Source organism: Equus przewalskii, chromosome 1, assembly GCF_037783145.1.
Source record: "Equus przewalskii isolate Varuska chromosome 1, EquPr2, whole genome shotgun sequence".
NCBI classification, from domain to species: Eukaryota; Metazoa; Chordata; class Mammalia; order Perissodactyla; family Equidae; genus Equus; species Equus przewalskii.
Window position 1 is genome coordinate 61,310,654 of NC_091831.1, and position 27,940 is coordinate 61,338,593.

General features: G+C 38.4%; 1 protein-coding gene across 4 annotated transcripts; it reads right to left on the minus strand.

The window, feature by feature from the left end:
• Window positions 1–865: 865 nt before the first annotated feature.
• ANXA7 (annexin A7) lies at window positions 866–27,842 on the minus strand. Of its 4 annotated transcripts, none has more exons than XM_008517780.2 (14): window positions 27,519–27,819; window positions 19,036–19,090; window positions 16,888–17,092; window positions 16,183–16,293; window positions 15,528–15,592; window positions 15,038–15,103; window positions 10,782–10,884; window positions 10,466–10,560; window positions 7,586–7,699; window positions 7,178–7,348; window positions 4,953–5,123; window positions 4,798–4,873; window positions 3,629–3,741; window positions 866–1,296 (listed from the first exon to the last, which is right to left on the minus strand). In XM_008517780.2, exons 2-14 carry the CDS (start codon window positions 19,087–19,089, stop codon window positions 1,174–1,176), a joined length of 1,467 nt encoding a protein of 488 aa, XP_008516002.1. In that variant the 5' UTR covers window position 19,090; window positions 27,519–27,819; the 3' UTR covers window positions 866–1,173. The 4 variants fall into 4 exon arrangements, with proteins under 4 accessions (XP_008516002.1, XP_070422200.1, XP_008516003.1 ...); XM_070566099.1 differs by lacking the exon at window positions 27,519–27,819 and adding an exon at window positions 27,052–27,290; XM_008517781.2 differs by lacking the exon at window positions 15,038–15,103 and having other exon boundaries at window positions 27,519–27,842.
• Window positions 27,843–27,940: the final 98 nt, after the last annotated feature.

Consider the following 27,940-nt stretch of genomic DNA (forward strand, 5'->3'; position numbering starts at 1 on the left):
GTAAGGTTGTGTCTTATATCGCATTGTATGCGACTTGGTACTTATACAAATATTCACTGAATTATAATTGATATTTAGTATTCTTCCTCTCAATTTTTAGTACAATCATTCATCAAATCTATATTAAATATCTGCTATGTGCCAGGGAGCTTGGCACAAAGAACGAATAGGGTTCTTACACTCAGCAGAATTTACTGTCTAACACTATTTCTTTGTATCCTAAATGTTTGTTTAGAACTCCCACTGGATTACTAATCTCCTTCCTTTCCCTGACTACCTATAGTAATGCTCAACATACTCAGTAAGTAATTGCTCAGTACTGGGGATAAACCAGTGGGTTTTGAAATCACCCTGCTGTACCACTAACTGACGTCCTGCACTATTTCTCCAAAGAGCTAACATTCAGTTCTCCCAGGGAGATGCTTTTAAGCCTCATTCACTCATTAATTGAGCACCTCTTATGTGTCAAGCTTCACTTTCTTGAATCATGATTAAATTGCAATTAATTTTAAAGTCTTTCATAAATATCTTTTTTAAATCAAGGGCCAATAAAAATCTTTAGCGAGTTTTAGTAGACATAAAAGTAGGCTATATATTTTATACATATAAACATCTGATCCCTTTTAAAAAGTTGTTACAAGCAATACTATGTGGAAAATGTGGAAAGTTTAGTGTTTTTGAAGATAAAATACCAATTTATGTAAAATAAGATGTGAAATACTCTTCTAGGTCAAAGAGCTGAATTTTCTTTTTCAAGTAATACAGTTTTGACATTCTACCAACTATACCTGTCCAATGGACCGAGTAAGACTTTGGAAGGCAGAGTTTTCAGCAACCTTTTTTAATTCAATATTATTACACAGAATTAGAGATTGTTGTCATTTTTATTCAATTTTGTATCCTGATTAGAATAAGAACAGTGAGAATTGTGCTTTAAAAACATTGCATTATTACTATATCATTATGATACGGCTTTACAGTAATTGTATAGAGAAAAAATAACATTGGAATTAAGGCAATAACCCCATGTGCAAACCAAGCACAATACCCTGACACACTCCTTGGTAAAAAGCTCTTTTGGTTAGGCGATGGTTGATGGTTGATATTGCTGCATGCAGGTCATTGTGTTGAAGGATAAGCTTTGAATAGCTTCATTCATTTAAAAAATCCCCCCTACTGGCCCACAATGGCCAGAAGAAGCCTTCGGTAATCTCCACTCGTGTCACTTGCAATCATTGTGCCCAGGGTCTTCTGATACATCTGACTGAAAATCTGCTTTATTTGTACAAGATCAATCTGCATGCAAGAGATGATATTTTGATGTTAGAAAAAAGCTGTTAAAAGAAAACTGGTATTCATTAGAATTATTCTTAATAGTGAAAAGATCCTAATTATAATCAAAGCAGAGGGGGAAAACACCCACATGATTGACATTTTACAGCTAGCTTTCAGACTAGTGCTAGCATCACCCAATGAAGGTCTGATTCACTGTTCTGTAAAAACGTTGGATAAGAATGGTACTAGTTTCATCTATTATTCCAAAAATATTAGTCATTTAAAAACCATTTGATAGGATAGCTATTATGAGAAACAGAGAAAACAACAAGTGTTGGCAAGGATGTGGAGAAGCTGGAACTCTTATGCCTTGCTGATAGGAATGTAAAATGGTGCAGCCACTGTGGAAAATGGTATCATGATTCCTCAAAAAAAAAAAAATAGAATTAATATATGATACAGCAATTCCTCTTCGGGGTTTATGCACAAAAGCGAAAGAAGGGACTCAAATATTTGTACACCCATGCACATAGCAGCAATGTTCTCAACAGCCAAAAGGTGGAAGAAAACCAAGTGTCCACTCATGGCAGAATGAATAAACAAAATGTGATATATACATAAAATGGAATATTATTCAGTCTTAAAAAGGGAGAAAATTCTGACACATGCTACAACATGGATGAAACTTCAAGATGTTATGCTAAGTAAAAGAAGTCACTAAAGGACAAACACTATATGATTCCACTTATATGAGGTGCCCAGAGTAGCCAAATTCACAGGTACAGAAAGTAGAATGGTAGTTGCCAGGTACTGGCAGGGGAGAGAGGAAAACGGTGAGTTACTGTTTAATGAGTATGGATTTTGAGTTTTGCAAGGTGAAAATGTTCTGGTGGTGGATGGCTGCACAACTATGTGAATGTACTTAATGCCACTGAAGTGTAATCTTAAAAATGGTTAAAACAGTAAGTTTTACGTTATGTATATTTTATTACAATTAAAAAAAATCCTGCTTAGAAAATTTAGGTCTAAGAACAAACATACAAAAAGTTTTTTTAAAACATCATTTTCTGGTTTCCTTTTTAAAAATGATTTGCCTTCTTTAGTATAATGTAGTAATGTATGTTTTCTTTCAATTAAAAAACAGTCCAATAAATACACACAATCAAAGAAAGGAAAACATTTGAGGCTATATTTAGGTACTGAGATAAAGATGAATTTCCTTTAAAAATTGTTCTATAATTAACAAGGTAGGTTAACTTTCAAGAATTTTTATATCCAATAGGATTAATCTAGCCAGCCCTGGTGGTCTAGTGGTTAGGATTTGCCACACTCACCAATGCTGCCGGGGTTCATTTCCCAGATGGGGAACCACACTACCCATCTGTCAGTTGTCATACTGTGGCAGCTGCGTGTTGCTGTGATGCTGAAAACTATGCCACCAGTATTTCAAATACCAGTGGAGGTTTACAGGTTTCACAGGTTTCAACAGAGCTTCCAGACTAAGACAGACTAGGAAGAAGGACCTGGTCACCCACTTCTAAAAAACTGGTCATGAAAACCCTATCAATAGCAAAGGAACTTCTGTGTGATACAGCACCAGAAGGTAAGAGGATGGGACAAAAAGACTGGGTAGAGTTCCACTCTGCTATACACAGGGTCACTAGGAGTCAGAATCGACTCAACAGCACTAACAATAAAAAGGATTAATCTGCATAGGTCTTTCATACAATTTTTTACATAAGCAAAATGAAAACCAAAAGTTAAATATCTTCCAGCTTGCCATAAACTAGTATTCTCCACAGACCTTCTCAAGTAGGAAAATCTCTTGGCACCGGCTTCATTGAGGTACAGTGGTCTGTTTCACTACAGCAAGCCTCTCTCATGACATGAGAAAAGTGAACTATACAACCTCTACCAGCAGCGACAAAGAGAGCTCTTTCTTTTGTTTTTTTTTTTAATTAAAGATTGGCACCTCAGCTAACAACTGTTGCCAATCTTTCTTTTTCTTTCCTGGTTTATCTCCCCGAATCCCCCCAGTACATAGTTGTATATCTTGGTTGCAGGTCCTTCTAGTTGTGGCATGTGGGACGCTGCCTCAACGTGGCCTGATGAGTGGTGCCATGTCTGCACCCAGGATCCGAACTGGCGAAACCCTGGGCCATCGCAGTGGAGCGTGTGAACTTAACCACTCGGCCACGGGGACAGCCCCCGAGAGCTCTTTCTTAACATCATTCCTGAGGGACTGACAACCAACTGAGGAACTTTCAAGAAATCAACATTCAGGGGGGAGGGGAAAAAAAAATAAATCAACACTCAAAATCAAGTAAGGTCGGACAACAAGATAAAGCCTCACCTCACTTCGAGTGACCACAATCCTGACCAGGGTGGAGTCATCTGTGCCAGCACCTTTCATAGAGTAGTAGAGCCTCTCAGCAAAGAAGGCAGGGCGGTTAAGGGCACACTGCACTGCAAGTTAGAGATGCTTCAGACATGGAATCATGACTTGACAAATGTCCTCGCTCCAGCTTCATTTAGCACGTCTACCCTCTCTTTGATCATTTTCTATGTAATCATCTCAGAAACACATGAGGTGAGTTGAAAGGTATTCTCCCCCTTGATTTTTCTCAGCATCCATCTTTCTTTGTAGCTGCATCAGACAGGCTACTTTCAATTCTAGATTCTCTCTGGCTGAAAAAAACCATTTTCTCTCCACAGATGCAGTAGCTTAGATTCTTTACATTTTACCCCTTTCAGTGGGAAGATCCGTAGCAACTGTGCCCTCATAAAGTCTTACTTAAAAGGAATAATGACTAAAATCTGAATTCTAGAGGTCAAATATCTCATTTGGCTGAGAGAAGGATATGAGATACACTCCAATATAAAAAAGAAAACACAGATCTGAGCAAAGATTTGAGAATAAGAAATCTGTCACATTTTCTATTAAAAAAAATTACTTAGCTAAGTCTCTTCCTGTAGATGGTAGAGATATACTAACTTTACATTATTACTTTAGCTACAATTACTATAGTAATATTTGTAAGACATTCAATTGCTAATACCAATGCGTTACTAATACTCTCTTTAGTGCTACACTCTCCATGAGAAAGAAATTTCTATTTCACTAGACATCTGAACACCAGGACACCAGAAATTGAGTTTTTAATTTCAAAAGGGAAGAGTCTCAGTGGGCTGAGTAGTTGAGAGGTATTTTTTGGGGGGCTCAAAATGATACTTTGTGTGGTGGTACTTGTAGTTCCTCAATGCTTTCCCATTCACCTTAATGGAAATGCTACAACTTATCTCTTACATAGTCCTCAAAGTCCAAATAATTCCCAAACAACCCGAACTGATCACACCCCCAGCCATTCATAGGGAATTGCACGTAAAAACATAGGTTTAGCTCTGCCTCTGCCTAAGCAGATTCCAGGGAGGCTGTATCAATTATCGTTACTTAATGGGAACAACTATCTAAATTCTCACTCATTTATAAACAAAACAAAGCAAAATACAAAAGTATCTTACAGATGGTCTTCAAACCACTTTCAACATTTCCAGAAAACTCACGGCCAACACTGCTTAACAAATCTCGATTAGCCATCTGCAAACAAAAAGTACAGTGGTTAAAATATTTTCATACCTTAAAAAAGAAGCCAAATCTTGAAAAGAAAAGCTCATACCCTGGAATAAGCCTCCATGGTAGCTTTCAGCTGAGGAAAGCTTCTTGTGGCAAGAATCATGTTAAAGCAAGACTCATCTGTCCCTAGTCTCCCCTCACCAGCTTGATAAAGACGCTGAGCATCTTCCTGAGCCAACTGGTGGTTAACATTCTGGTTCTCGTCACGATTTCCCTGCAAAAGAGAAAGGCAGAAATTGGAAGGAAGAGATACAAGTTCAATAAAAAATTTTTTTGCAATCTAGTCACTTTTGGATTTTAAGGGACAATTTGTTAAAGATTAATGCATAAAGTTTATCATGCATATCTTTCATTTCCAAAGAAACTGTACTAGTGTAACTAGTACTTTATTACACTACCAACGTTGGATTTTATAATATATGATCATGGTTTAGTGAGGTTATGTTAAAATGACAGGTTTTCAGGGCTTTGAGAGATAAATTAAACCATACAAGGTTTCCATAAGAAATTATACATAAGCACATATAGAAAAATATCTCTATTAAGAGATATAAACTACCACTCAAATAAGAAATTATAATTCTCCTTAGCCGGAATTTAAGATTAATATGCATTGTGCAGAGTTCCACTTTGTATTCATTCATGCATCCAAAAGGTATGGAGCACTTGCTTTGTGCCAGGCTGTATTAGTCAGGGTTCTCCAGAGAAACAAAACCAACAGGATGTACTAGGTGGTGGGGACACAAGAAAGACAAGGTCCCTACCTTCAAGGGATTGAAGTCAAGGAAGGGAACATATAATATGGAGGCTTCAAGAACTTCCTTTCCCTCATCCAAGTGTAATCTTAATATATAAGTATTTATTATAAATGAATACATAAATATGCCACATGAGCTCTTTAGAAGAAGCTATAAATAACTCAAGTTCTGCTCATCTGTGCCAATTTGTATACCAAACCCTTCCCTAGGAGGAGAGAGAAGGAAGGAGAGAGGGAGAGAGAAAGCTCTGGGCCTGAGCAAGACTGAAGCTTAGAGGGGCAGTTATTTTCTCCCCAAAATAGAAACACAAACACAAATGAAGCAAAGGCCGCCTTCTAGAGTCTCAGTGTCTGGCGAACAAAATGGAGAGGTGTTTCCTGAAGGTGAGAAACTGTCTTCTGAAGGGCACTGGGCACAGGGAATATATAGAAGCATATTCTAAATGGGTGACTGAATATAGCATAGAAAAAGGTGCGCAGGAAAATCTTCCCAGATTATTGTCTTTGGAGCCAAACACACAATACAGCCCCATTTTCCTAGGAAGCCATTCCTCTGCTCACTCCCCGGAAGAGGACCCTTTACTCTATAAAATGGCTGGGCCTTGAACCCTGCATACAGAGATACTCAGCACCTCATATAAAGTCTTAATAATAACTTTTTAGCATTAAATCTCTGTGCCTGCCTGTTTTCTTCTTCTTCTTCTTTTTAAATGCTAACCTACTCTCCTGCTTATAACTCTGTTGTAGGTAAATTTAATTTCCTCCCACCTATTACTTTCTTTTCTCATTTACACATCCACTCACTTTGGCAAACTATCTTTTCTGCAACTACCTCCCTTTGCTCTGAAGAGCCTCTCCTCTACTTTTAGAACCCTCAAGACTGTCCAACCTTGTGCACTAACAGAATAGCCGATAACTCCAGATACTGAAGCAGTGTGCTAGTCTTTGGCATCATCTTTTTCAAATAAATATACCCTCATCATCCCATTCTACGTGTGTTTATAATATCATTCCAAATACCCTATTTGGAGAATTTTCTGTCACTTCTCCAGCACATCTGGCGGGAATCAGAATGAGGAAAGTGCTAATCACAATATTACTGTGAACCCTGAAATGTTTTTCTGCATTTCTGGCTCTCTTCACACAGTTCTCACCTCCCATAGCATTTCAACAGCAGTCCTGCATATCTTCATTGACGGTCCAACTTAACTGGCAGTACAATGCTAAGCTTAAGTGTAGATTCATCCCCATTCTAAGACAGACCCTCCAGCTGATTTCTGATTCTATATAACCTTAAAGAGGTTAATTTCTGATTCCTGACAAAAGCCAGATCTGCAGAAATAAACCTCAATAATGACTACAAAGAAATTTACACACTGGATTCTGTGTTAACCCTCTTAAAGAAGGCAAGATTCCAAGATAGCTAAATATTACAAAGAATAAAGAATGGTAACTGGCAATGGGCAGTAAAGAACGTTCCCTCCAACAACACACATTGATGCTATACTCACCTGGCACATGGATACAAGTAAACGTTCAAAATGGCCTGATGTATCTGACCTAATGTCCTTTTCAAGGTCTCTTCCAAATTCTGATTGATAACATCTGACAATTTCTCGAATTTCCTGATTTGTTCTTGTGCATAAAATTTCAATCAATACACGTTCCTGAGTTCCTGCTCCCTGTGTGAAATGAGGAAAGGGAGAATTATACAAAGGAAAACGGAATCTCTGAAAGTATATAAATCTTACAGTTCCATCAAATATTTCTTTGGCCTCCAGACCTGAAAAGCTCTATATATTCAAATGTTATGAAATAATGTATTGATTTAGCTGTCACTGTAAATTCAGAACTGCCATAATTTATGGGGTTTGACATTTGAAATAGGATGAATATTCAAAATAAATGACATATAGTACCTTCATTGCATTCCGTAAACTCCAGGCATCATAATACGTAGCAGGCATGAACAGAGCAAGGATCAGTTCTTCCATATTTCCACTTAGCTCTGATTTGAGATCTTTGATTAAATCCTGTTTGATTACAAATACAAACTAGGTATATGTGCTCTCCAAATTTTGTTGCTTAATTTTTTTAACAGAAAAATGGAATTGAATTGCTTTAGGAAAACCTAAATTTCAAATCTGAATATTATAGACTAAGAAATAACAAAATATACATTTGAAGTTTGTTACACTCAAGCAGATGAATTTTATTCATTCTATCAATAAACAGTTAACAATAATTCTTACTATAGCTGTACCACTGTCCCAGGTACAAAGACAAAAGATACATGAAACAAAGAATAATTCAAATTAACAAAATGATAAGCAGATATTTACTTAGTATAAGAAATTGTTCTTGTTCTATGAGGAAGCAGAAAGCATCATCATCAGGTTCTTATTTATAAAAATAAGACAAACATCTAAAAAGAGATAATATAAGGCAGCCTGCACTCCAGCACCAGACAAGTAAGTAATACAGAAATAAATAACAGAAAGTTGAAACAGGAAAAGTTAAAGTGGGCTAGAGAGCTCAAAGAAAGCTTTCAGTTCCTATCTTTTAGAGCATGTAAAAATTAGCAGGTAAAGAGGGAAAAAGAGAAAGGTATTTTAGGCAAGAAGAAGGAACACAAAAAAGGAACAGAAAAGTGGTTCCCAGCCTTTGCTATGCATTCAAATCATCTGCGGAATTTTTCTTAAGAAAAAAAAATATCGGGCCGGCCCCGTGGCTGAGTGGTTAAGTTCATGCACTCTGCTGCAGGCGGCCCAGTGTTTCATCGGTTCGAATCCTGGGCAGAGACATGGCACTGCTCATCAAGCCACGCTGAGGTGGCGTCCCACATGCCACAACTAGAAGCACCCACAACTAAGAATATACAACTATGTATCGGGGGGCTTTGGGAGAAAAAGGGAAAAAATAAAATCTTAAGAAGAAAAAAAGAAAAGAAAAAAAATATCATGTCAAGGACAAATACTAAGATTCTGCACGTGATTTTAAGTTCTAAAGGAGATTATGATGTTCAGCTATGGTTGAGAATCACTAGTATAGAGACAAGAATGAGAGAATCTTGTTCAATGGTACAGTAAGATAACCAATTTTGTTAGGTGGGAATGTTTTCACAGATTAGTAAAACTAAGTTGTAACTATATGCTTGGACTGTTACCCTGAATACCAAGCTAAAGAATGTAGATTTGATTTTACATGCTAGGAGGAGTTACTGGAAACTTTTATGCAAGAAAATGACATCGATGTAGCAACAGTAGGCAGTATGGACCATGATGACAAAGAGGGTACACATGAGAACATTTAGGCTACTGAAATATTTAGGTAAGAAGTAATAAAGGCTTGAACTTGAGTGGTGGCAATGGAAATGGAAAGAAAAAAAGGAGATAGAAGACACATTTTTAAAGAGCCCTTTTACAGATTAGATCAACAAGACATAGTCAATAATCAATTGCTAGGACAAAGCAGTGCGTGGTATACAGTAAGCACTGAGTAAATACTAACTGACTGACTGATAAAGAAGAATGTGGAATCAAAGAAGACTCCACCCTAGGCTAGAAGAATAGTATTTTTATTAATTATTAGGAAGTCAAGAGAAAACGTGGCTCAGGGTAAGGAAAATAGGCTGTGAATTTAGTTTTAATTCTAAAGCAATATATGAGAAAATGCAGGACAGTATAGCACAGACTATATATGAACTAAAGAAATTCATAATATGGTAAATATTTTGGGGAGAGAGTGAGTCATGGGAAATCTAGAGTTTGTGTTGCTTAATCAGCCTTAAGGTTAAAGAAGTGGATCCACGCTAGGCGGAGAGGGAAAAGCAGAGTAGAATAGGCAAGCTGGGACCAACTGAGGGATCTCTACTCCCACTCTGAGAAAAGTAAACTGGATCCAGATGATGTTAGGAAATTTTGGGGATTCCTATCTAAATGGCAAACCAATGCTACTCAGCTTTTCCCTTTATATCTGAGAAGTACTTTTTAGCCATGGAATCTTGCTGGATTTAGTCCTGATCATCCATTCAACAAACATTACACGTGGCTATTGTTATTGTTCCTATACTTGGTGCTATAAATACAAAGATGAATATGACATGGTTTGCATGAGAGGAGCTCAGTTTCCGGAGGCGGCCAGTGAGATTAGTTATAGCGGAGGTTTTACAAAGTGCTACGGGACCACAGTGGAAACAGCAGCTAAATTCTGCCCAGAGCAATGAGAGAAACTTCACAGAGCAGCTATTTAAGCCAAAACCTGGAGAAGTTGCATCCCACGCAGAAAAAGAGGGAAAAGTGTTCTACGCTAAGAGAACAACATAAACCAAGCACAGAAATATAAAAGATCATGGTGTGTGCAGGGAATGGCAAGAAGTTGCATACAATTCTAATATAGGATATGTTTAGAGGCAGGGAGAGTAGTGGGAGATGATGCCAAGGACCAAGAATAAGCAGGGGCTATATAATAAGTCCTTGAATCCCACTGTAAGAAGAAGATTGAGAACCGAGGTACTGATCATGATTGTGGTCATAATCTATTTTCTACTGAACATCTATCACATACCAGATATAGTATAAGGTATGACTATGAGATCAAAGACTACTCTAGAATTAGAAAGGCTCTTATGAGAAATAAATAGTGAATACACCTCCCTTGGAGTCTCTCAAGTCTAGTTGTCTCTACTTTGTACTACCAGTACTAATAAAAAGATAGTATCCAACCTGACAAGAATGCAGGGACTACAGGCCACTGTTCATGCTGACCCCAGCAAAGAAAAAGAAAACAAACAAACATACCTTGCCATACATGGTCTTAAAAGCTGCTTTAATTTTTTGCCTTTGATCGTTGGAACGGTTGGCTACAATGTCCACAATTGCCTGCTCGTCTGTCCCTGAAAGAACCATACATGTTTAAGTAAGGATGAAGTCTGTGCTGGGTTCGCCTTGAGGACATCTCTTGGATGCTTACAAGGTACCTGGTGCCAGATTAAACTGAGGTACGTGCATACAGGCTCTCAAATAAACTTGGTTTAAAATATAAAGCTTATTTTTTTTATTTTAGATTCAATCACTTGAACTTATTATAAATAAGACAAAAATTTGTTTCCCTTACCAAAACCCTTCATTGCTTTACGAAGAATTTCTGCATCTCTCATGGCATCGAAGTTGGCAGCTGGTCGGATTGTTCCTTGAGAGCCCTGAGTCATCGCAGCAGCCTGAGGACAAGAGGCATAAAATCCAAGTCAGTTCTTGTGGTAATCTTTTCACAATATATACATGTGTCAAATCATCATGTTGAATACTTAAAACTAATACAATGTTATACGTCAATTATATCTCAATAAAACTGGAGAAAAAAAGAAATAATATGAAAAAGATGTTCAACTTCTTTAATAAAAGAAATACAAATTTAAAAAAAATCCAAATCAGGATTCCCTGCTGACAAGAAGACAACTTAAGATTTCCCCAGTTATCACTCTTAGGCAAGGAAGCCAGTGTTTGGGTTTTAGGACAAGAATATGAACATTTTATTATCAGGGTTCATTCTGGAACAGGCAGAAAAGACCTATCTCCCTCCTGTTGATAGACAACCAAACACCAAACTTTCAGGAGATAAGATAGTCAAGCTTGTGAAATTAGTCACAATCTTCCTATGCCTTGGGCTCCTTCTTGGTAAAATAGGAGAAAAAAAAAGATTGATCCCTGGATAGTGAAGATGAGTCAGTGTTTGATTTAAAGACTATCATAATGGCTTTAGTGAAGTAGAATATGAGTTGCCCAATGAAGTTCCGAACAAGCAATACAATTTTGGTAATAGCTCTTCATTTCCTCTATGGGCCCTGATTATTAAACATGAAATAAAACAGTTTAAAATAAGAAAAGCACAAAATGAAAATGATGATTAGAGATTCCAGGAGGTACAATATCCATTGATTTTGTAAGAAAATAAACCAGAAAGCAAAAGCCTGGCAGACACCATCTTAAACAAGTGATCAGAACCAATTATCACTAGAAATGGAATAAGTCAACAATAAGTCCCTCCTGTTAAGATGCACTGGGGACACTACATTAATTCTGTGGTATTCCTGCCAAATGTCATAACCCAAATTCATGAGAAAATATAAGACCCAAATTCATGAGAAAATATAAGACCCAAACTAAGGAATATTCTACAAAATAACTGGTGGTACTCTTCAAAAGTGTCAAGGTCATGAATGACAAAGACTGAAGAATTATTTCATATTAAAGAAAACTTAAGAGACATGACAATAAATGTAATGTTTCATCCTGGATTTGATCCTGAACCAGAGAAAGACAATACTGGGACAACTGGTGAAGTCTGAATAAGGTCTACAGGTTGGGTAATAGCATATCAATGTTATTTCCTGATTTTGATCATTGTATTGTGTTTATATAAGAAGTTAACATTTGGAGAATCCGAGTAAAGGGTACAGGAATTCTATGTACAATTTTTCCAACGTTTTTCTAAGTCTGAAATTATTTCAAAATTAAAAGTTAAAAAAATTTAAAATTACAAAGCTACGAAACAATTTAATAATTTTCCTAAAATATTCAAATCAGGGCGTAAGAGGGATGAAATGAAGCAAGATGATATCTCACTACATTTTTCAAAAATTTAATTTTAGTAATATGTTTTATTTAACCCAGTATCTCTATAATATCATTTAAACATGCAATCAAAATCATTTCAAAATATAAAATGATTCAGGGGCCAGCCTGGTGGCATAGCAGTTAAGTTCACACATGCTCTGCTTCAGCAGCCCGGGGTTTGCCAGTTTGGATCTTGGGTGCGGACCGACACACACATATAAAATAGATAAAGATAGGCATAGATATTAGCTAAGGGCCAATCTTCCTCAGCAAAAAGAGGAGGATTGGCAGTGGATGTTAGCTCAGGGCTAATCTTCCTCAAGGGAAAAAAAAGATGCAACTGCTTTTCAGGCAACTGAAACTGTCCTAGAGTTACACACATTGAATATAGCAATATGCCAGCACCTGTGAGGTCGAAGTAAATGGGGAAAAGGGGGCGGGACCACCTTCCAGCAAACAGTTTTATGATCAACAATTCCTCCCACTCATCTATACTCTTATGCTAACATTTTCTTCTACCAATAAGCCTTTCTTTTTCATTTTTTACCATTTCTCTTTATTTTTTTTTTTTTTTGAGGAAGATTAGCCCTGAGCTAACTACTGCCAATCCTCCTCTTTTTGCTGAGGAAGACTGGCCCTGAGCTAACATCCATGCCCATCTTCCTCTACTTTATATGTGGGATGGCTACCACAGCATGGCTTGCCAAGCGGTGCCATGTCTGCACCCGGGATCCAAACTGGTGAACCCTGGGCCGCTGAAAAGTGGAACATGCGAACTTAACCACTATGCCACCCGGCCGGCCCCCAATAAGCCTTAACAACTATCCTTTGCTAGTTTCTAAGCTAGAAATGTAAGCAGAGAACTAACAAGAAATATTTGTATACGGTTTTAAGGAAAAACTAAAATTATTCTACTTGTAGCAAACATTCAAGAATAAAAATATTTTCAACATACTGTCTTTACATGAGCCTTACTGTACTGAGAAACTAAGAAAGTTTCCTTTGATATAACCACTGTCGCTAAAATCTAAGCAGGGCATAAACCTTTGTTTATAATACACTGAACTAGATAGTAAGAGAAACTAACCCTCATCATGTACTGTTTGATGATTCTCATTTTCTGTCATCCTTTTCTTTCCTAAAAAACAAACCTATTCCACTTTTCTTTTTTATCTTTTTCTTTTCTTCTTCTCCCCAAAGCCCCCCAGTACACAGTTGTAGATTCTAGTTGTGAGAGCCTCTAGTTGTGGCATGTGGGATGCCCCTCACCCTGGCCTGATGAGCGGTGCCAGGTCTGCGCCCAGGATCTGAATTGGCGAAACCCCGGGCTGCCAAAGCAGAGCGGGCAAACTTAACCACTCAGCCATGCAGCAGGCCCCCCATTTTTCATCTGTAGGGGAAAATCGTTTTGTTTTGTTCTTTGTTAAAAGTCTGAGTTTGAAGTGAATCTTCATCAAGAATACTATCATCCTCCAGGCATTATACTGAATTCAAAGAAATCAGGGTCCACATTCTTGAGGTCAAAACTCTAACTAGGGGAGATTTCTCAGCACAGTAAAGCCCACACTACCTGCCACCAAAAGTTCCATCCTTTGACACCCACTTGATTCCAACTTTCCTCTTGAAAATTTGCCATAGAACTAGAATTGGCTCAACCAGGAGAGGTCACCTGGCCCACTTGCCCAACCAAGACACAAATTTTCTTTACATCTTCCTTGACACATACATGCACAACCAGCCTCTACCAGAGGGTTTCCAGTGACAGGGAGCTTACTCCTCACAAGGGAGCCTATTCCTCCACTTCCATCTAAAACCCCTTTCAAAATCTAACACTCTGTTAACTTCCCCCTACTGGTTTTAGTTCTATCTTAAGGTGGTAATTGTTACACAAAAGAAGTTGCACTGTATGTGTGTTTTACTTTTAGTGTTTTATGTTTAAAAATCTTTTATATTCAGCCATAAAATGATGTCTCAAATTATATGCATGCTTAAACTAAAATCAAAATTCTCTTAACAAATGATTAAAATAGCCACAGATTTATAACATAATTAAAAATCAACTTCAACAATAAAAAAGAGGATTGAAAGCAATTTACTATGTGCTTTGGAGGAATATTGTTTACTGTATCTGCAAAGAAGCATTGTATAACAGAGACACAGGTCTGGGGGTCAGAAGACGTAGGATCTAGTTTCAGCTTTGTCTTTCACTAGTTGTGGGACCCTGAACAAGTTTCTTAATCTCTCTGGAGCTCAAATTCATCAAATGAGGGAAATAAGCCAAAAAATGGCTAAGGTGTTTCTCTTCCAAGACTGTAATCCCTCTCCCATCCAAGCCTAAAAGAAACTTGAAAATGCTAGATCTTTATGAATAGACAGTATGGAAATAAATGAGAAAATCAAGATAAAGATAAGCATGAAAGTATACTGCTTATGTTCCTAGTAACTTGCACAGAATATAACAGAATTAACAAGGCAATTAAAGAATAAAACTTAATATTAAAATAAGGAGCCATACAGAGATGGGGCAAAGATTTGATAAATGGGAGATTTTCTAGGGCCATTGAGAAATTAATTTGATGGACATTAATTGGCTACCACGTTTAAAGCTGTGCCAAGCACTACACAGACATAAAGATAAAACAGACACAGTTGAGCCCTCAAGGAAGTGGTGAAAGACAAATACAGGAGAAATCAGAAACAAATGAAAACACATATAGGGGACCTAGTGATTAGTGAACATTAGAAAACCTTACTCACTTCACTGCTATAATCCAAAAAAACAGGAGAGAAAACAGGATAAGAAGGAAAGGATTCTGTATTGATCTGAAAGAAGAGTGGAAAGTTATAAAGGTAAAAATAGAAAATGAAACTTCACTTCATAAAACACTGCTGGAAATACCAATCACTCAGTCACCCAAGCTCATAGTTATAACTGGCAACAAAGGAAGAGGAAAAAGAACTAAAACCAATGCCAAGAACCCAAGTGAATCTCTATGAAAAAGTTATGAGATCATCATCCTCAAGAAGGGACCTATGCTTCTCTGATAAAAGTCATCAGGACACTACTTAAAGCAGATGGACCAAAGATAGCATGGAGTCTTTCAGAAGCAAAGATTAAATTCTTAAGTGACTATTATAGACCATCTCCTCTGCTTCATGGAAACCTCTAACGGCAGCAAAGGAGTGGTGCCCTTCTTGGCATTATCCAGTTACCCAGACTAAATTTAAAAGGTAGGAGCAAAAATACCTGACTAGGGTAAGGAGCTTGACCTCCAGGATACTGAGAAGGTATCTGTCCTCCAGGAAAGCCACCTACGTGTTAAAAAAAATACAAACAGGTCTTATATGATTTAATTTTTCAAAACAGCATTGATTATTATGAATATGGAAACATATGAGAATATTCACACTATATTATCACTAGGGTAATTTTTCAATATAATTTACTGGATCTAAAACCAACTTTGGTCTTAAGAATCTTTTAAATATCCATGTCCTACATAATTTCCTAACGAATAATACCTCTTTTTAATGTAAACACTTGTACCAGATTAAATTCTGATTCCATCTGGAAAGGATATCAGGATACAGTTCTGGGGGTTGTTTTATTTCTGGTACAGAAATGAACAGAGAAGCTCCTGAAGGTTTTGCTTTATGGCTTTGGGACAGATTTTTCCTTTTTTCATTGAAAAAGCGGGTCCTTATTTCCAACTTACTGATTAAACTTTTCCATAAAATTAATACATTTCATGAAACCATTCACGTATTTAAAATTACTTATAGAAGTACTTAGTATAAACGTTTACGGAAGACTATCCCAAACATAAACTAAGTTGTCTTAATGACAAGTGAAAAATTCAAAATAATTTGCGATTGCTTTTCTCTGGACAGCTGGTACCTACCAGGTAGGGGGACCTGTGCTGGGCCACCACCATAAGACTGTGAGGACGGCTGTGGATAGCCAGAAAAGCCTGCTCCACCTGGTGGAGCTCCAAACCCTTGGCCTGGAGGAACTAGAGAAAAGAATAAACAAACTATAGTGACAGTTCTCATGACTGAAGAGAAAACTTTAGAAAATTATCTACTATTAACAGTGTAAAAAAATATGCTATTAATGCTATAATAGCTGTCCCTTTTCATCTAAATTCAACTTCTCACCAATTCCTTCCCCATTAAAAAAGAAATTGAAATTTTTTTACTTCATTCATCTGCCTTACTAACGTACAATACAAAAGTGGTAATTTTTTTTTTTTAACCTTCGGAGAAAGCTGTCCTAAAGGTCACAATCATGCTAATTGAAATGTGTCTTAGTCAGTTCTTAAGATTACAAATAATCAAGCAAAGTTTTATATATTGGTTCTTTATTACCATAAGATTTATTCCAATTCCTTTCACAACAGAATTTTTGAGACTGCTCCCACCTTTCACGCCCCCTGAGAACCTTTATGCTTCTATCTCGCCAGCTAGTCCTTACTATCTAAGGGAGAGAATAGGCTAAGAGCAACTCTGACCTCACACAAAACAAGCAGGAATGATGAGAATAAAGCTGAGAAGGAAAAAGTGCTACAGCAATTCCAAACCACGACTGACCACAACCCATAACTCACCTGCGGGATAGGATGGAGCTCCCCCTGGCTGTGGAGCACCAGGATAGCCTCCAGGGGCTGGATAACCTCCAGGGGCAGGGTAGCCTCCAGATCCTGGGTAGCCACCACTTGGTGCTGGTGGGTAGGCACCTCCTCCCACTGGAGGAAAGCCACTAGAATAAGGATACTGACCCGGAGGGGGAAAAGATGACTCCTGACCTGCAGGCTGAAAAACCAGAAAAATTTTCAAATGATCATAGAGGAATATGAGCCGTCTAAAAAAAGGAACAGAGGCAACGGTTAAGGTCTAACTTGTTCTTTTACATATTAAAAGTCTCATTAGAAGTCTTGGTATCTTATACCAGTTTACAAGTATACAGTACTAGCTTGTCAGGACACAAGTTTGTCAGAACTCAGTTAAATTTAATTCTACCTGTGTCAGGCAAGAGGGGTCTGTTTCTCTACTCAGGAGTAAGACCCAGGCTCTTTCCAAACCTCAAGGCTTCAGGAACAACTCACAAAGCTCATTAGTTCCTTCACTTTCCTAGCACCTGGAAACATGAGAAAGACCCGCCTCCCTACCCTAAAGAGAGGAATTCATGGCTCTCTTGCAACACACCTGGATCTTTGCATAGTTGGGAAAAAAAAGGTGACCTGTGTCACACATGGGGTGTGATATTTTGGACCTCAGTTCAGAACTATGTCTAAGTGTGGCAGAAACTGTCACTTGTTCACTGAACTTTCTTCCCTGGCCACAAAGCTAGAGTACATTTCCCAGATCCCCTTGCAGTTAGGTAGGACCACATGACTGAATACTGGTGAATGAATGTGGACAGAAGAAACGTAAATCACTTCCAGCCTGGCCCTTAAACACCTCCTGCCCAGTCCTCTACCCTCTCTCTTCCTTCATCTGCCAGTCAGAAGCACAGGATCCAGTGGACGACTCCAAGGCACTAGAGGATGGTAGAGCCAATACACAGAAGGAGCCTGGAACCTGACTACATGGAATAAAGCCGCTTTGCCGACTGCCCACTCCCCAACCCCCGCCCCTGCCACTGACTTCCAGGAGACTAAAGTAAGCAAGAAATGAGTTTTTATTGTGTTAAGTCATTGGGATGTTGGAGTTGTATTTCAGCAATTAGCTTACACTGACTGAAATGATTGCCAGAATCCCGTTAGTACATAGGGACCTGGGAACATATTCATAACTCTCATCTCTCCTATGATAAATTCAGGAGAGCTACATATTCACTTCACATAGGATACACACATTACCATTAATCTATATAGGCCCCTCTTTCTATTCTCACTGAGTTAGAAAGATGCCCTACATACTTATGAATATAAAATTGAAATGCATAATTCTCACTTATGCTTCAGCTGTGAGTTTAGTCCTCAGATAGACATCAACAAGGCAGAACTTGGTAGCACATTTATAAAATGCACTCCAAATACTAAAAATATTCAAACTACAAATCCGCTACAACTTGTTATCTCTGAATCAAGTCCTTCTTAATTATTTTAAACGTGCTAACACAAAGATTAAAAAACAGTGACTCATGAGATGGATTTAGCTCACATATATGTTTTATTGGCTCATACAGCATTTAACATTTTATTTATTTTTAGTTTTTTGCTGAGGAAGATTCACCCTGAGCTAACTTCTGTACCAATCTTCTTCTATTTTTTAGTATGTGGGCCACCAGCACAGCATGGCCACTAACAGAGCAGTGTAGGTCTGTGCTGGGGAACTGAACCCGGGACACCAAAGCAGTGCGCCCTGAACTTAACCACTAGGCCACTGGAGCTGGCCTGCATTTAACATTTTAAAAATTAATTTCCCAATTTAAAAAATTGGGGCAATATCACATAAAATCCACAGTTCTGGCTTTACCTGAAGAAATGGAATATCTAGCAACTTTGGTTGGCCTCCTGGCATGGCCACATCAGGCTACAGCTGAGTAGCTGCTGGCTTTCCATGGGTAAGGCAAATGCCCTCTAGTTCCCCACAACAACTGCCTTCAGTTACTTATTCTACTCAGGATCTCCGGGCATTTGAGTTTATGACCCCTGCTGTATCATATCTGTAAGATCTGTCATGGGCTAGTCCTACACAACACCTATTCCAAGGATATGAGCTATTTTAGTATTATAAGTGGCAATACTTACAGGATATCCTGGGAAAGGTGGGTAGCCTGTAGGGGGATACCCTGGGTATGACATTCTGTAACAAAAATAAAAAATGTCTTCTGTAATTTCTTATAAGGGTTAAAGCCTCTGAAGATATATATTATCATGGAGTTCTATACAAAATACACCTTTCAAGAGTGACAGGCATTCAAATATAGATATTAGGGGTATAAGCAAAGCTTATACTATGTTTCTTCATTTCACTATTCGTACCAATGGAGGCAGTATAGTGCGGTAATTCATTTTCCTCATACCACACAATTTTTGTCATATCTGAATACTACTGGTACTATTATTTATGGAATATTTTTCTTCAAGTCAATTAATTTTTCACTTAAATCTATTTTAAAAGTTTGCTATATATCACTTCCATAAATGGAAAACCTGCAACAGTTTCTTCCACAAAGACAAGGTAACATTAAAATGAATCTATAAATATTAAAATAAATGCTTCCTAGGTGCCATAGAAATCTCCTTACATGGTGATACAACCATATCATAGGTAACAATGATATAATGGTTAAGAGTTAACAATCTGTAGTCATATATACCTGGATTAAACCCTGGCTTTCTTTCTTTGTATAAACTTTTGATTATGGAGAATTTCAAACTTATTCAAAAGTAAAGATAACAGTATAAGAAACTCCATGGACTCATCACCCAGCCGCAGTAGTTACCAATTCATGGCCAGTCTTGTTTTTTCAATACTCTCACTCACTCCCCATCACTTCACTGGTTATTCTGAAGCAAACACTAGACAATCTATCATTTTAACCTATATATGCTTAAGTACATATCACTAAAAACATAACTTTTTTTTAATTAACAGGGCTGTTTTAAAAATATAATCATAATATCATCAATGTGTCAGTGTTAAAATTTCCAATTATCTTTTAAATATTTGTTTTTTATATTTGTTTAATTTATTATAGAAAATTTCAAACATTTAAAAGTAGAGAGAACAGTATTAGCTTGAACTACACAGCATTACTGAGATTCAACTGTTTTTAACATACAAAAAAAATTCTTGTTTCAACCTAATATAATGAATGTCCACGTAACCTTCATGTTCAGTTTCAACAATTATCAAATCATGATTAATCCTATTTCATTTGTACCCCAACAACTACCCTTTCCTAGATAATCTTAAAGCAAATCCCCAGACATCATATCCTTTTACTCATAAGAACTTCAATACAGTATATGTAAAAAGACAAGGACTCTTTTAAACCATAGCCATTTACCAAATCGTACCTTAAAAATTTAACAATTTCCTAGTATCATCAAATATACAGTCAATGTTCAAATTTCCCCAACTGTCTCAAAATATTTTTTATAGTTTGTTTGTTCAAATCAGTATACAAATAAGGTCCACATATTCTAATCAATTGACGTGTCTCTTGGAGGTCTCTTTTAATCGATAAGCCTCCCTTCTCCTTTTTCCTTACAGTTTGTTGAAGAAACTAGGCAGTTTGTTCTGAAATCTCTCACATCTAGATTTTGCTGACTGAATCTCCATAATATTCTTTAACAGTTATTTCCTATAAATTAGTAGTCAGATCTAGAAGCTTGGTCATATTCAGGTTAATTTTTCTGGCAAGAATACTCAACAGGTGTTTTCTGTACTTCCATCAGGAAACACATAATGACCAGCTGTCACTCTTTTTTGTGGCTGATGATTGATGCCTAGATCTAATTCTATCATTCTTCATTATCTGGAATACTTCTTGAGAAATTTCCCCTGATCAACTATACGGTTTTCCTGAAATAGTCTATATAGGAAAGACATGATATTTGCTTTTTTTTCTTTTCCTTTCCAGTTTTCAAAATGAGTTGGTTCCATAGCATACAAGATGACTAATTTTTTTATCAATTTTAATTCAAAGATGTAAACATATTTGATATATTTCAATCCACTTATTCTTCTTATTATTGCTCAATTTCTCCCATCTTTGGCCAAGAGAAGGCTCTTTACATTGCCTAATGAGTTGTTTTGACACAACTTCAGATCTCTTGGATAGTTTCCCTGCCATTTTATAGGACAAGATATTCCAGGCTTATCCTGTACTTTTCTTGCCCCAGACCTGGAATCAGTCTACTCTCTGAAGAAGGAGCCTTCTTCACTTTTCTTGGGAAATGATAAATGTTTTAAAAATTACAACTTGGGTAATAGGGGTGCTCACTACTACTAATTGATCATTGCTTCTAGGCCTTTTCAGTGTGAAACAGGGCTAGTAATACTTTTTTTTTTCTCCAAAGAAAACATTCATACTGATATTTCCAATTCAAAATTAGGATTACAAGTTTTTTTTATTTAACTGATTTGATTTTATATTTATGTATATTTTCCCTTACACTGAACTTCTTACTTCCTAATGCCTTAACACAACCACCTGCTTTATTCTACTCTGAGTTTCAGAATAGTAATACTCTAGTAGGCTGAATAATGGCCTCCCAATAGATATCCTAATCCCTGGAACCTGTGAATATTACCTTATCTTGCAAAAATAATGTGCTTAAGTTAAGGATCTTGAACTGGGGAGATTATCTTATCCAGGTGAGTCCTAAATGCAGTCACATTATGTATCCTTATAAAGGGGAGGCAGAGGGGGATTTAGTAAAGAGAAGAAAGTAATGTGGCCATGGAGACAGATATTGGAGAATGCTGGGAGCCACCAGAAACTGGAAGAGGCAAGGGACAGCTGCTCCCCCAGAGCCTCCTGGGAGAGTACAACCCTGGCAAAACCTTGATTTTAGCCCAGTGATGCTGATTTTGGATTTATGGCCTCCAGAACTCTGGAAGAATAAACCTGTGTTGTTTTAAGCCTTCAAGTTTGTGATAATTTGTTACAGCAGCCATAGGAAATTAGTACAAATACCCATATTGTTACTAACAACACATTTACTAAAAAACAATTAAAAATCCTTTTTTGCAATTTGTTTTTGGTCCCTGGGTGTCTTAGTCCATAAGGGCTACTATAACAGTATTTCATAAACTGGGTGGCTTATAAACAACAAATTCATTGCTCATAGTTCTGGAGGCTAGGATGTCCAAGACCAGGTACTAGCATAGTCAAATTTTCTGGTGAGGGCCCTCTTCCTGGTTCATAGCTGGTGCCTTCTCCCTGCGTCCTCACACAGCAGAAGGGGAAGGAATCCCTCTGGAGCCTCTTTTATAAGGCACTAATCCCATTCATGAGGGCTCTGCCTTCATGACCTTAGCACTTCCCAAAGGCCCCACCTCCTAATAATATCATCTTTGGGGGTTAGGATTTCACACATGAATTTGGGGGGGGGACACAAACATTCAGATTATTATACTGGAATATATCCCACTATGAATGTGTGGTCAAATTACTGTGTTTTAAAGACATTACTCTTAAAAACAGTGCTGCTATGAATAGCCTTGTACAGATACCACTCTACATATATTACCAATATTTGCTAATGCATTCCCAATTTTAATAGTCTTAGACTAATTTTTAAATTTGTGTACGTTCTCTGATTGACAGGAAAAGAAAGTACGGTAGTATAGTACAGTTTACCTGGGATTAAAGAGGCACTCACACATTGATTATCTATTCTGTGATAATGCATAGTGATGAAGATTTGATAGTATTCTGATCAGCAAACATAACACTGGAAATATCTTTTGGGAACCACAGTCTGCACCAGATTTTGCAAACAATCACCTGGACATCTGGTGATGTTAAGAAATTATTATATTTTTAGGTGTAATAATGGTATTGTGATTTTCATAAAGAACCATGATCTTTTAGAGCTACACACTGAATATTTACAGATAAAATGATATGATGGCTGGGAATCACTTCAAAATAACATGAAGGGGTTGTGTGGGAGTATAGTTGAAACTAGATCAGTCATGAGTTGATACTCGTTTACCCTGGGTGATGAGTACATAGGGATTCATCACACTCTTCTGTCCACTTTTGCATGTTTAAACTTAAAAAGTTTTTTTTTTTTTTTTAAAAGACTGCTCATATAAAACAAATGGAGCTAGGGTGAACCAAAAAACCACAAACAAATCTACCTGTAGATATATGCCTTTTGCATTTGAAGAAAACACTACTAAGCTAAAGCAAATGCAAATAAACAAGAGACAAAAACGCTCAAAAGAATACTCTTCTATAGCTTTATCAAATCTAAAAGACTACTAGTGATCAAATGCAATATACCTGGCTAATATATCTATATAAAGTCAACAATCTTTTGTTTAGCATCTGCCATAAAACACTGTACTGAGTCCGGAAAGTAAAGAAACTACCAAAAGTTTAAACCAGGTTTTAAGGTGCTGGACACATTGACAAGGAAGTAGAAGAAGAATGTCAGGTGTAAGCAAAAGGTGGGACAGAACTGTAAGATGGTCATCAAAACAGAAAAAGAAGGGGCAGGGTATTTACCACAATTTCAGTTACTATTACTCCAGTATAGTTAAGTAACCCAGTATTTTTCTTTTCTTCCTTTGAAATGCCTCTCCTTCCTGTCATTTCAATTCTCATGGCCATACCCCTTAGATCAGGCTGTCATTACTTGATGCCTATTTTACTAAAATTACTTCTCTATTCATATCCTTGCTTATGCTCTCACACTTTCAGTTTTCTTGGACACCATCATTAGATAAACTTTCCTAAAATGCTGCTCTTTCAACACATTACTCTTTAGGTCAAAACTCCTCAGTGACTACTGCTGGAATATCAAATGAAAATTCATCAGCCCGACATTCAGGTTTCCTTAGTACTGGCTCCAATTTATCTATTCAATTTATCTCTTACCAATACCTAACCTCCAATGCAAAATCTCTATCTCTGAACCATTCCCAACATGCCTTTGCTTCCGCCACTGCTATCATTAACTGAGTTGGTCCTCAAGCCTGAGCTCACTCACCCCTCCCAACCTATTCAGCTCAAATCTTCTCTCTCCCTCTTTTGAACAATGTACTAGACAAAAGAGTACCTCTGAAACTTTAATATGCATGTTAATCACCTGGGGATCTTGTTAAAATGCAGACTCATTCAGTAGTTCTGAGATGGGGCCTGAGATTCTGCATTTCTAACTAAGCTTACAGGAGACGCTAATAACGCTGGTCCGTGAATCATATTTTAGTATCAAAATATTTTGGCATCTCTGGATCTACCATATAATTTGCTAAATTTTTCAATAAATGTTTTGGCTCATCTCCCCAAAACAGCTGTAAATGATTTGTATATCTTTTATATCAAGACCTCAAACAAATCCAATTCAACATTTATGAAAACCCATTATGTATTAAGCACTGTCCTAGGTACAGGGGGAAAAGCATCCTGCCTTTTGAGTACGTATAGGAAAATGAGATGATAAAGTTAAGTTCTTTTAGTGTCCCTATGACATAATCAAAGGATAGAAGCTAAAAACTTGCTAAACTGAAAATGAATGGGCATATATTGAGTCAAAGTTATAAGTTTATAAGAAAGATAATAATAAGAAAACTGTTCCAGTCAGTTCTAAAATAATCATTTGGGATCCAAAGTCATGGATGTAAAAACAGAAACAGGCTATATCGCTTTCGCTTTCTTCTTTTCTAAACCTGGTTGGTGTAAGGAGTAAAGGAAGGACAAGAGTACCTAAGAACAGTCAGATGGTCCAACAGCAAAAGAGGCTGGGGTCAAAAGAAAGGGAAAAAAATCTGAAAATAATTCATGAGAGAAATTAAGAATAATTTTAAAGGCAACAAGTAATTACAGTACCAAAGGCTACATAAGCAATTTAAATTTCTAAATCTCAGGAATTGTTTAGTGACAAAGTCCTACTTCTACATTCTTTAGCTACTATATTAAATCTTACCTTTAAGGGCCTAGAAGAATTATGTCAACAAGAGTTTCAAAACAGAATGAAAATGAAGTAAATATTCTCTGTATATGAGAAAACTTAAAGCAATTTTAAGAAAGTGAATGTGAGTGCATTTTGAAGAATGTAATTATATAAAGGACTGGAACATAATTCCATTTTCAGGGATGTACCTTACAGAAATACTTGCACAAATGCAAAATTATGTCTGTACAAGGCTATTCATTGCAGCACTATTTGTAATAGAAAAAGGTTAAAAACAACCTAAAAGTCCATCGATAAGGGACAGGTGAAATAGATTATGGATAGCCATACAATGAAATGTTATGCAGCTATTAAAAATGAGCATCTTGGGGGTGGCCCTGTGCCCGAGTGGTTAAGTTCCTGTGCTCTGCTTTGGTGGCCCAGGGTTTCGCTGGTTTGGATCCTGGGCGCAGAGATAGCAACACTCATCAGGCTATGCTGAGGTGGCGTCCCATATGCCACAACTAGAAGGACCCACAACTAAAGTATACAACTATGTACTGGAGGGATTTGGGGAGAAAAGAAGAAAAGAAAAGATTGGCAACAGTTGTTAGCTCAGGTGCCAGCCCTTCTTTTACTCATATGTGAAACCATCTCTAAATCACTAAGAGTAAAAAAAAGTAAGGTGAAAAACTGCATAGATCATTTGCAACCATACACGTAAAAAATACATTTATTTCCTTGTATATGTAGAGAATATCCCTGAAAATATACTCAAGGAAGTATGAAACAGTGGCTCCCTCCAGGGAGGAGAGCTGGGGCATAATGAGGAGGAGACATACTTTTCAATGAACCTTTTGGAATTGTGCACGTATCATCAATTCAAAAGGTAGATTAAACAAGTTTTTGTAGGGGCCAGCCTAGTGGTGTAGTGGTTAAGTTCTCAGGCTCCACTTCAGCAGTGGAGCAGTTCACGGTTGGTATCCTGGGTGCAGACCTACACACCGCTCATCAAGCCATGCTGTGGCCGCATCCCACATACAAAACAGAGGAAGACTGGCAACAGATGTTGGCTCAGGGCCAGTCTTCCTCACGCCAAAAAAAAAAAGTTTTTGTCAAAAGCAAAACACACCTCAGGGCGACTCAACAAATTACTCACTTTATCCACGGAACAACAGACTATACTGGTGAACCAGAGCTTTTATTTTCTTTTAAAAGATTTAAAAGACTGCTTTTAAAAGATTTTTTAAACGTTAAAAAAATCATCCTTGGTTTTCCAAACCATCTCCACCCAGTGAGTCAGTTACTAAAAGGGTGAGTCTCACTAGGGGAGTATCAAGATGGCAAGAAGCCCAGTAACACAAGAAGCCAACTGTTGCAAATTTATGAAACAAATATGGAACAGGAAAAGTGACTGAAGACGGCCAAAGCAGATACTACAATTTTCTAAAACCTGTCTCTTGGTTAGGAAGGACCACTTAAATCAGTCAGCAGGGTCCTTGGATAAAGAACAAGAGGCACAGAGAGCCTCTGCTTGGACAGAGTAGGCAGCCACCACGGTGAGAACTGAAAAGAGGCCTAAATTTCCAGTGGCCAAAATTCTCTACTTTCCTACCTATCTGGTGCTTAAAACTCCTTCTCTGAGTGGTAACTCATTATCTAATTAGGACAGATTATCAGATCAGCTCCCTAACAGCTGGCAGAAATTACGGAGTTAGGGGGACAGCCCCAAGGCCCAGCAGTTAAGTTCCCCCCCGGAACTTCACTCAGGGTTTCGCAGGTTTAGATCCCAGGCATGGACCTCGCACCACTCATCAGGCCACGCTGAGGCAGGGTCCCACATGCCACAATTAGAAGGACCCACAACTAAAATATACAGCCATGTACTGGGAGGCTTTGGGAAGAAGAAAACATTTTTTTAAAAAACATTGTGCAACTTCTCATTTCTGTCAGCTTACGGTGGACATCAATCATCTCCCTCTGTACAAGAAGTATTCCCACAGGATGGGCTGATACCCGCACGTTTGCTGCTGTTCAGAGAATAGGAATCAAATCCGGAATCCTATTTCCTAGTTTCTAAGAGTTATAAACCTGAGCCAGTGTACAATTTTAGGCTTACGCATTCTCTCCAACAGTTCACTAAGCACAGAATAAATTTCCCAATTTCCCCTAAATTTGCTATGTCACCGGAAAGTCTAGTCATCATCCAGACGTAGCTTTCGGCGCTGCTCGCTGGTTTCCCTACTCAGTCCTCCTTGAGGTCGCTTCAGCAGAGCCATTCTCCGGCCTCTCCCTCCACCTGTAGTCCAACTGCCTCCGCGCGGGGCGTCACTGCTCCCTCAGATCTCCGGACAGCCCAAGGGCATAGAGGATCAGCAAACATATTTTCTATGATCCCAGCCGGCCGGCTGGCCGCTGCACCTACCCCATCCCAACGTGCCTCCGTCCTAACGCCCCCGCCGGGCTGCCCGGGTCCCAAGACGCGCACAGCGAGTCGCCCACCACCCGGAGGCCCAGAGGCCCCTCCACCGCACCCTAACGCGAGGACACACGCGAGGCCCCGCCATCTCCTGAACGTCCGGCCTCAGAGCGCACCGGGGCGACATGACCCAGGGAGACGAGGGGCGGGAAGGGTAGGGGTCTCCGCTCCTCACCTCACCCCGGGGAGCAGCGTCACAGCCCAACCAGGTTTCCGGCAAGATGGAGCCGGGGGCGGGCTCAGAGAGGGCGGGGCGCCGGGGGCCACCGCCCAAGCCCGTTAGGTTGCCTTCGTAGCCGGGAACGTCCCTGGACAGAAGGGGGCGGGGCCCGGCAGGCCCAGGCGGCCAGCAGGACCCGAGCTAGGCTTTCCCTTCGTCCCCGCCCCGCAGCTCCACCTACCGCAAAAGACTCTCCCTTCGGTGGACCAGCCAGTTTTACCACATTTTTCGGTCTCAAGGACCATGCTCCAATCCCGTTTGGGCTCTCTCACGTCACTTGGGAAGTTGCGGCGGTTCTAAGGAATTCCAGAGCCCCTTCAGTGGTGGGCGGCAGAGAAAGGCTGAGACTGGGAGGCCAGGTGCAGCCTCTCCGCCTC

Bases quoted from the DNA above. Each gene is read 5' to 3' on its own strand.
- ANXA7 (XM_008517780.2), bottom strand. From the start codon at position 19,089: ATGTCATACCCAGGGTATCCCCCTACAGGCTACCCACCTTTCCCAGGA. The intron at 15,593-16,182 runs GTAGGTACCAGC...TTTAACACGTAG, and splicing joins AGCACAGGTCCCCCTACCTG to GTGGCTTTCCTGGAGGACAG. The intron at 1,297-3,628 runs GTGAGGCTTTAT...TCTTGCATGCAG, and splicing joins TTGTGGTCACTCGAAGTGAG to ATTGATCTTGTACAAATAAA.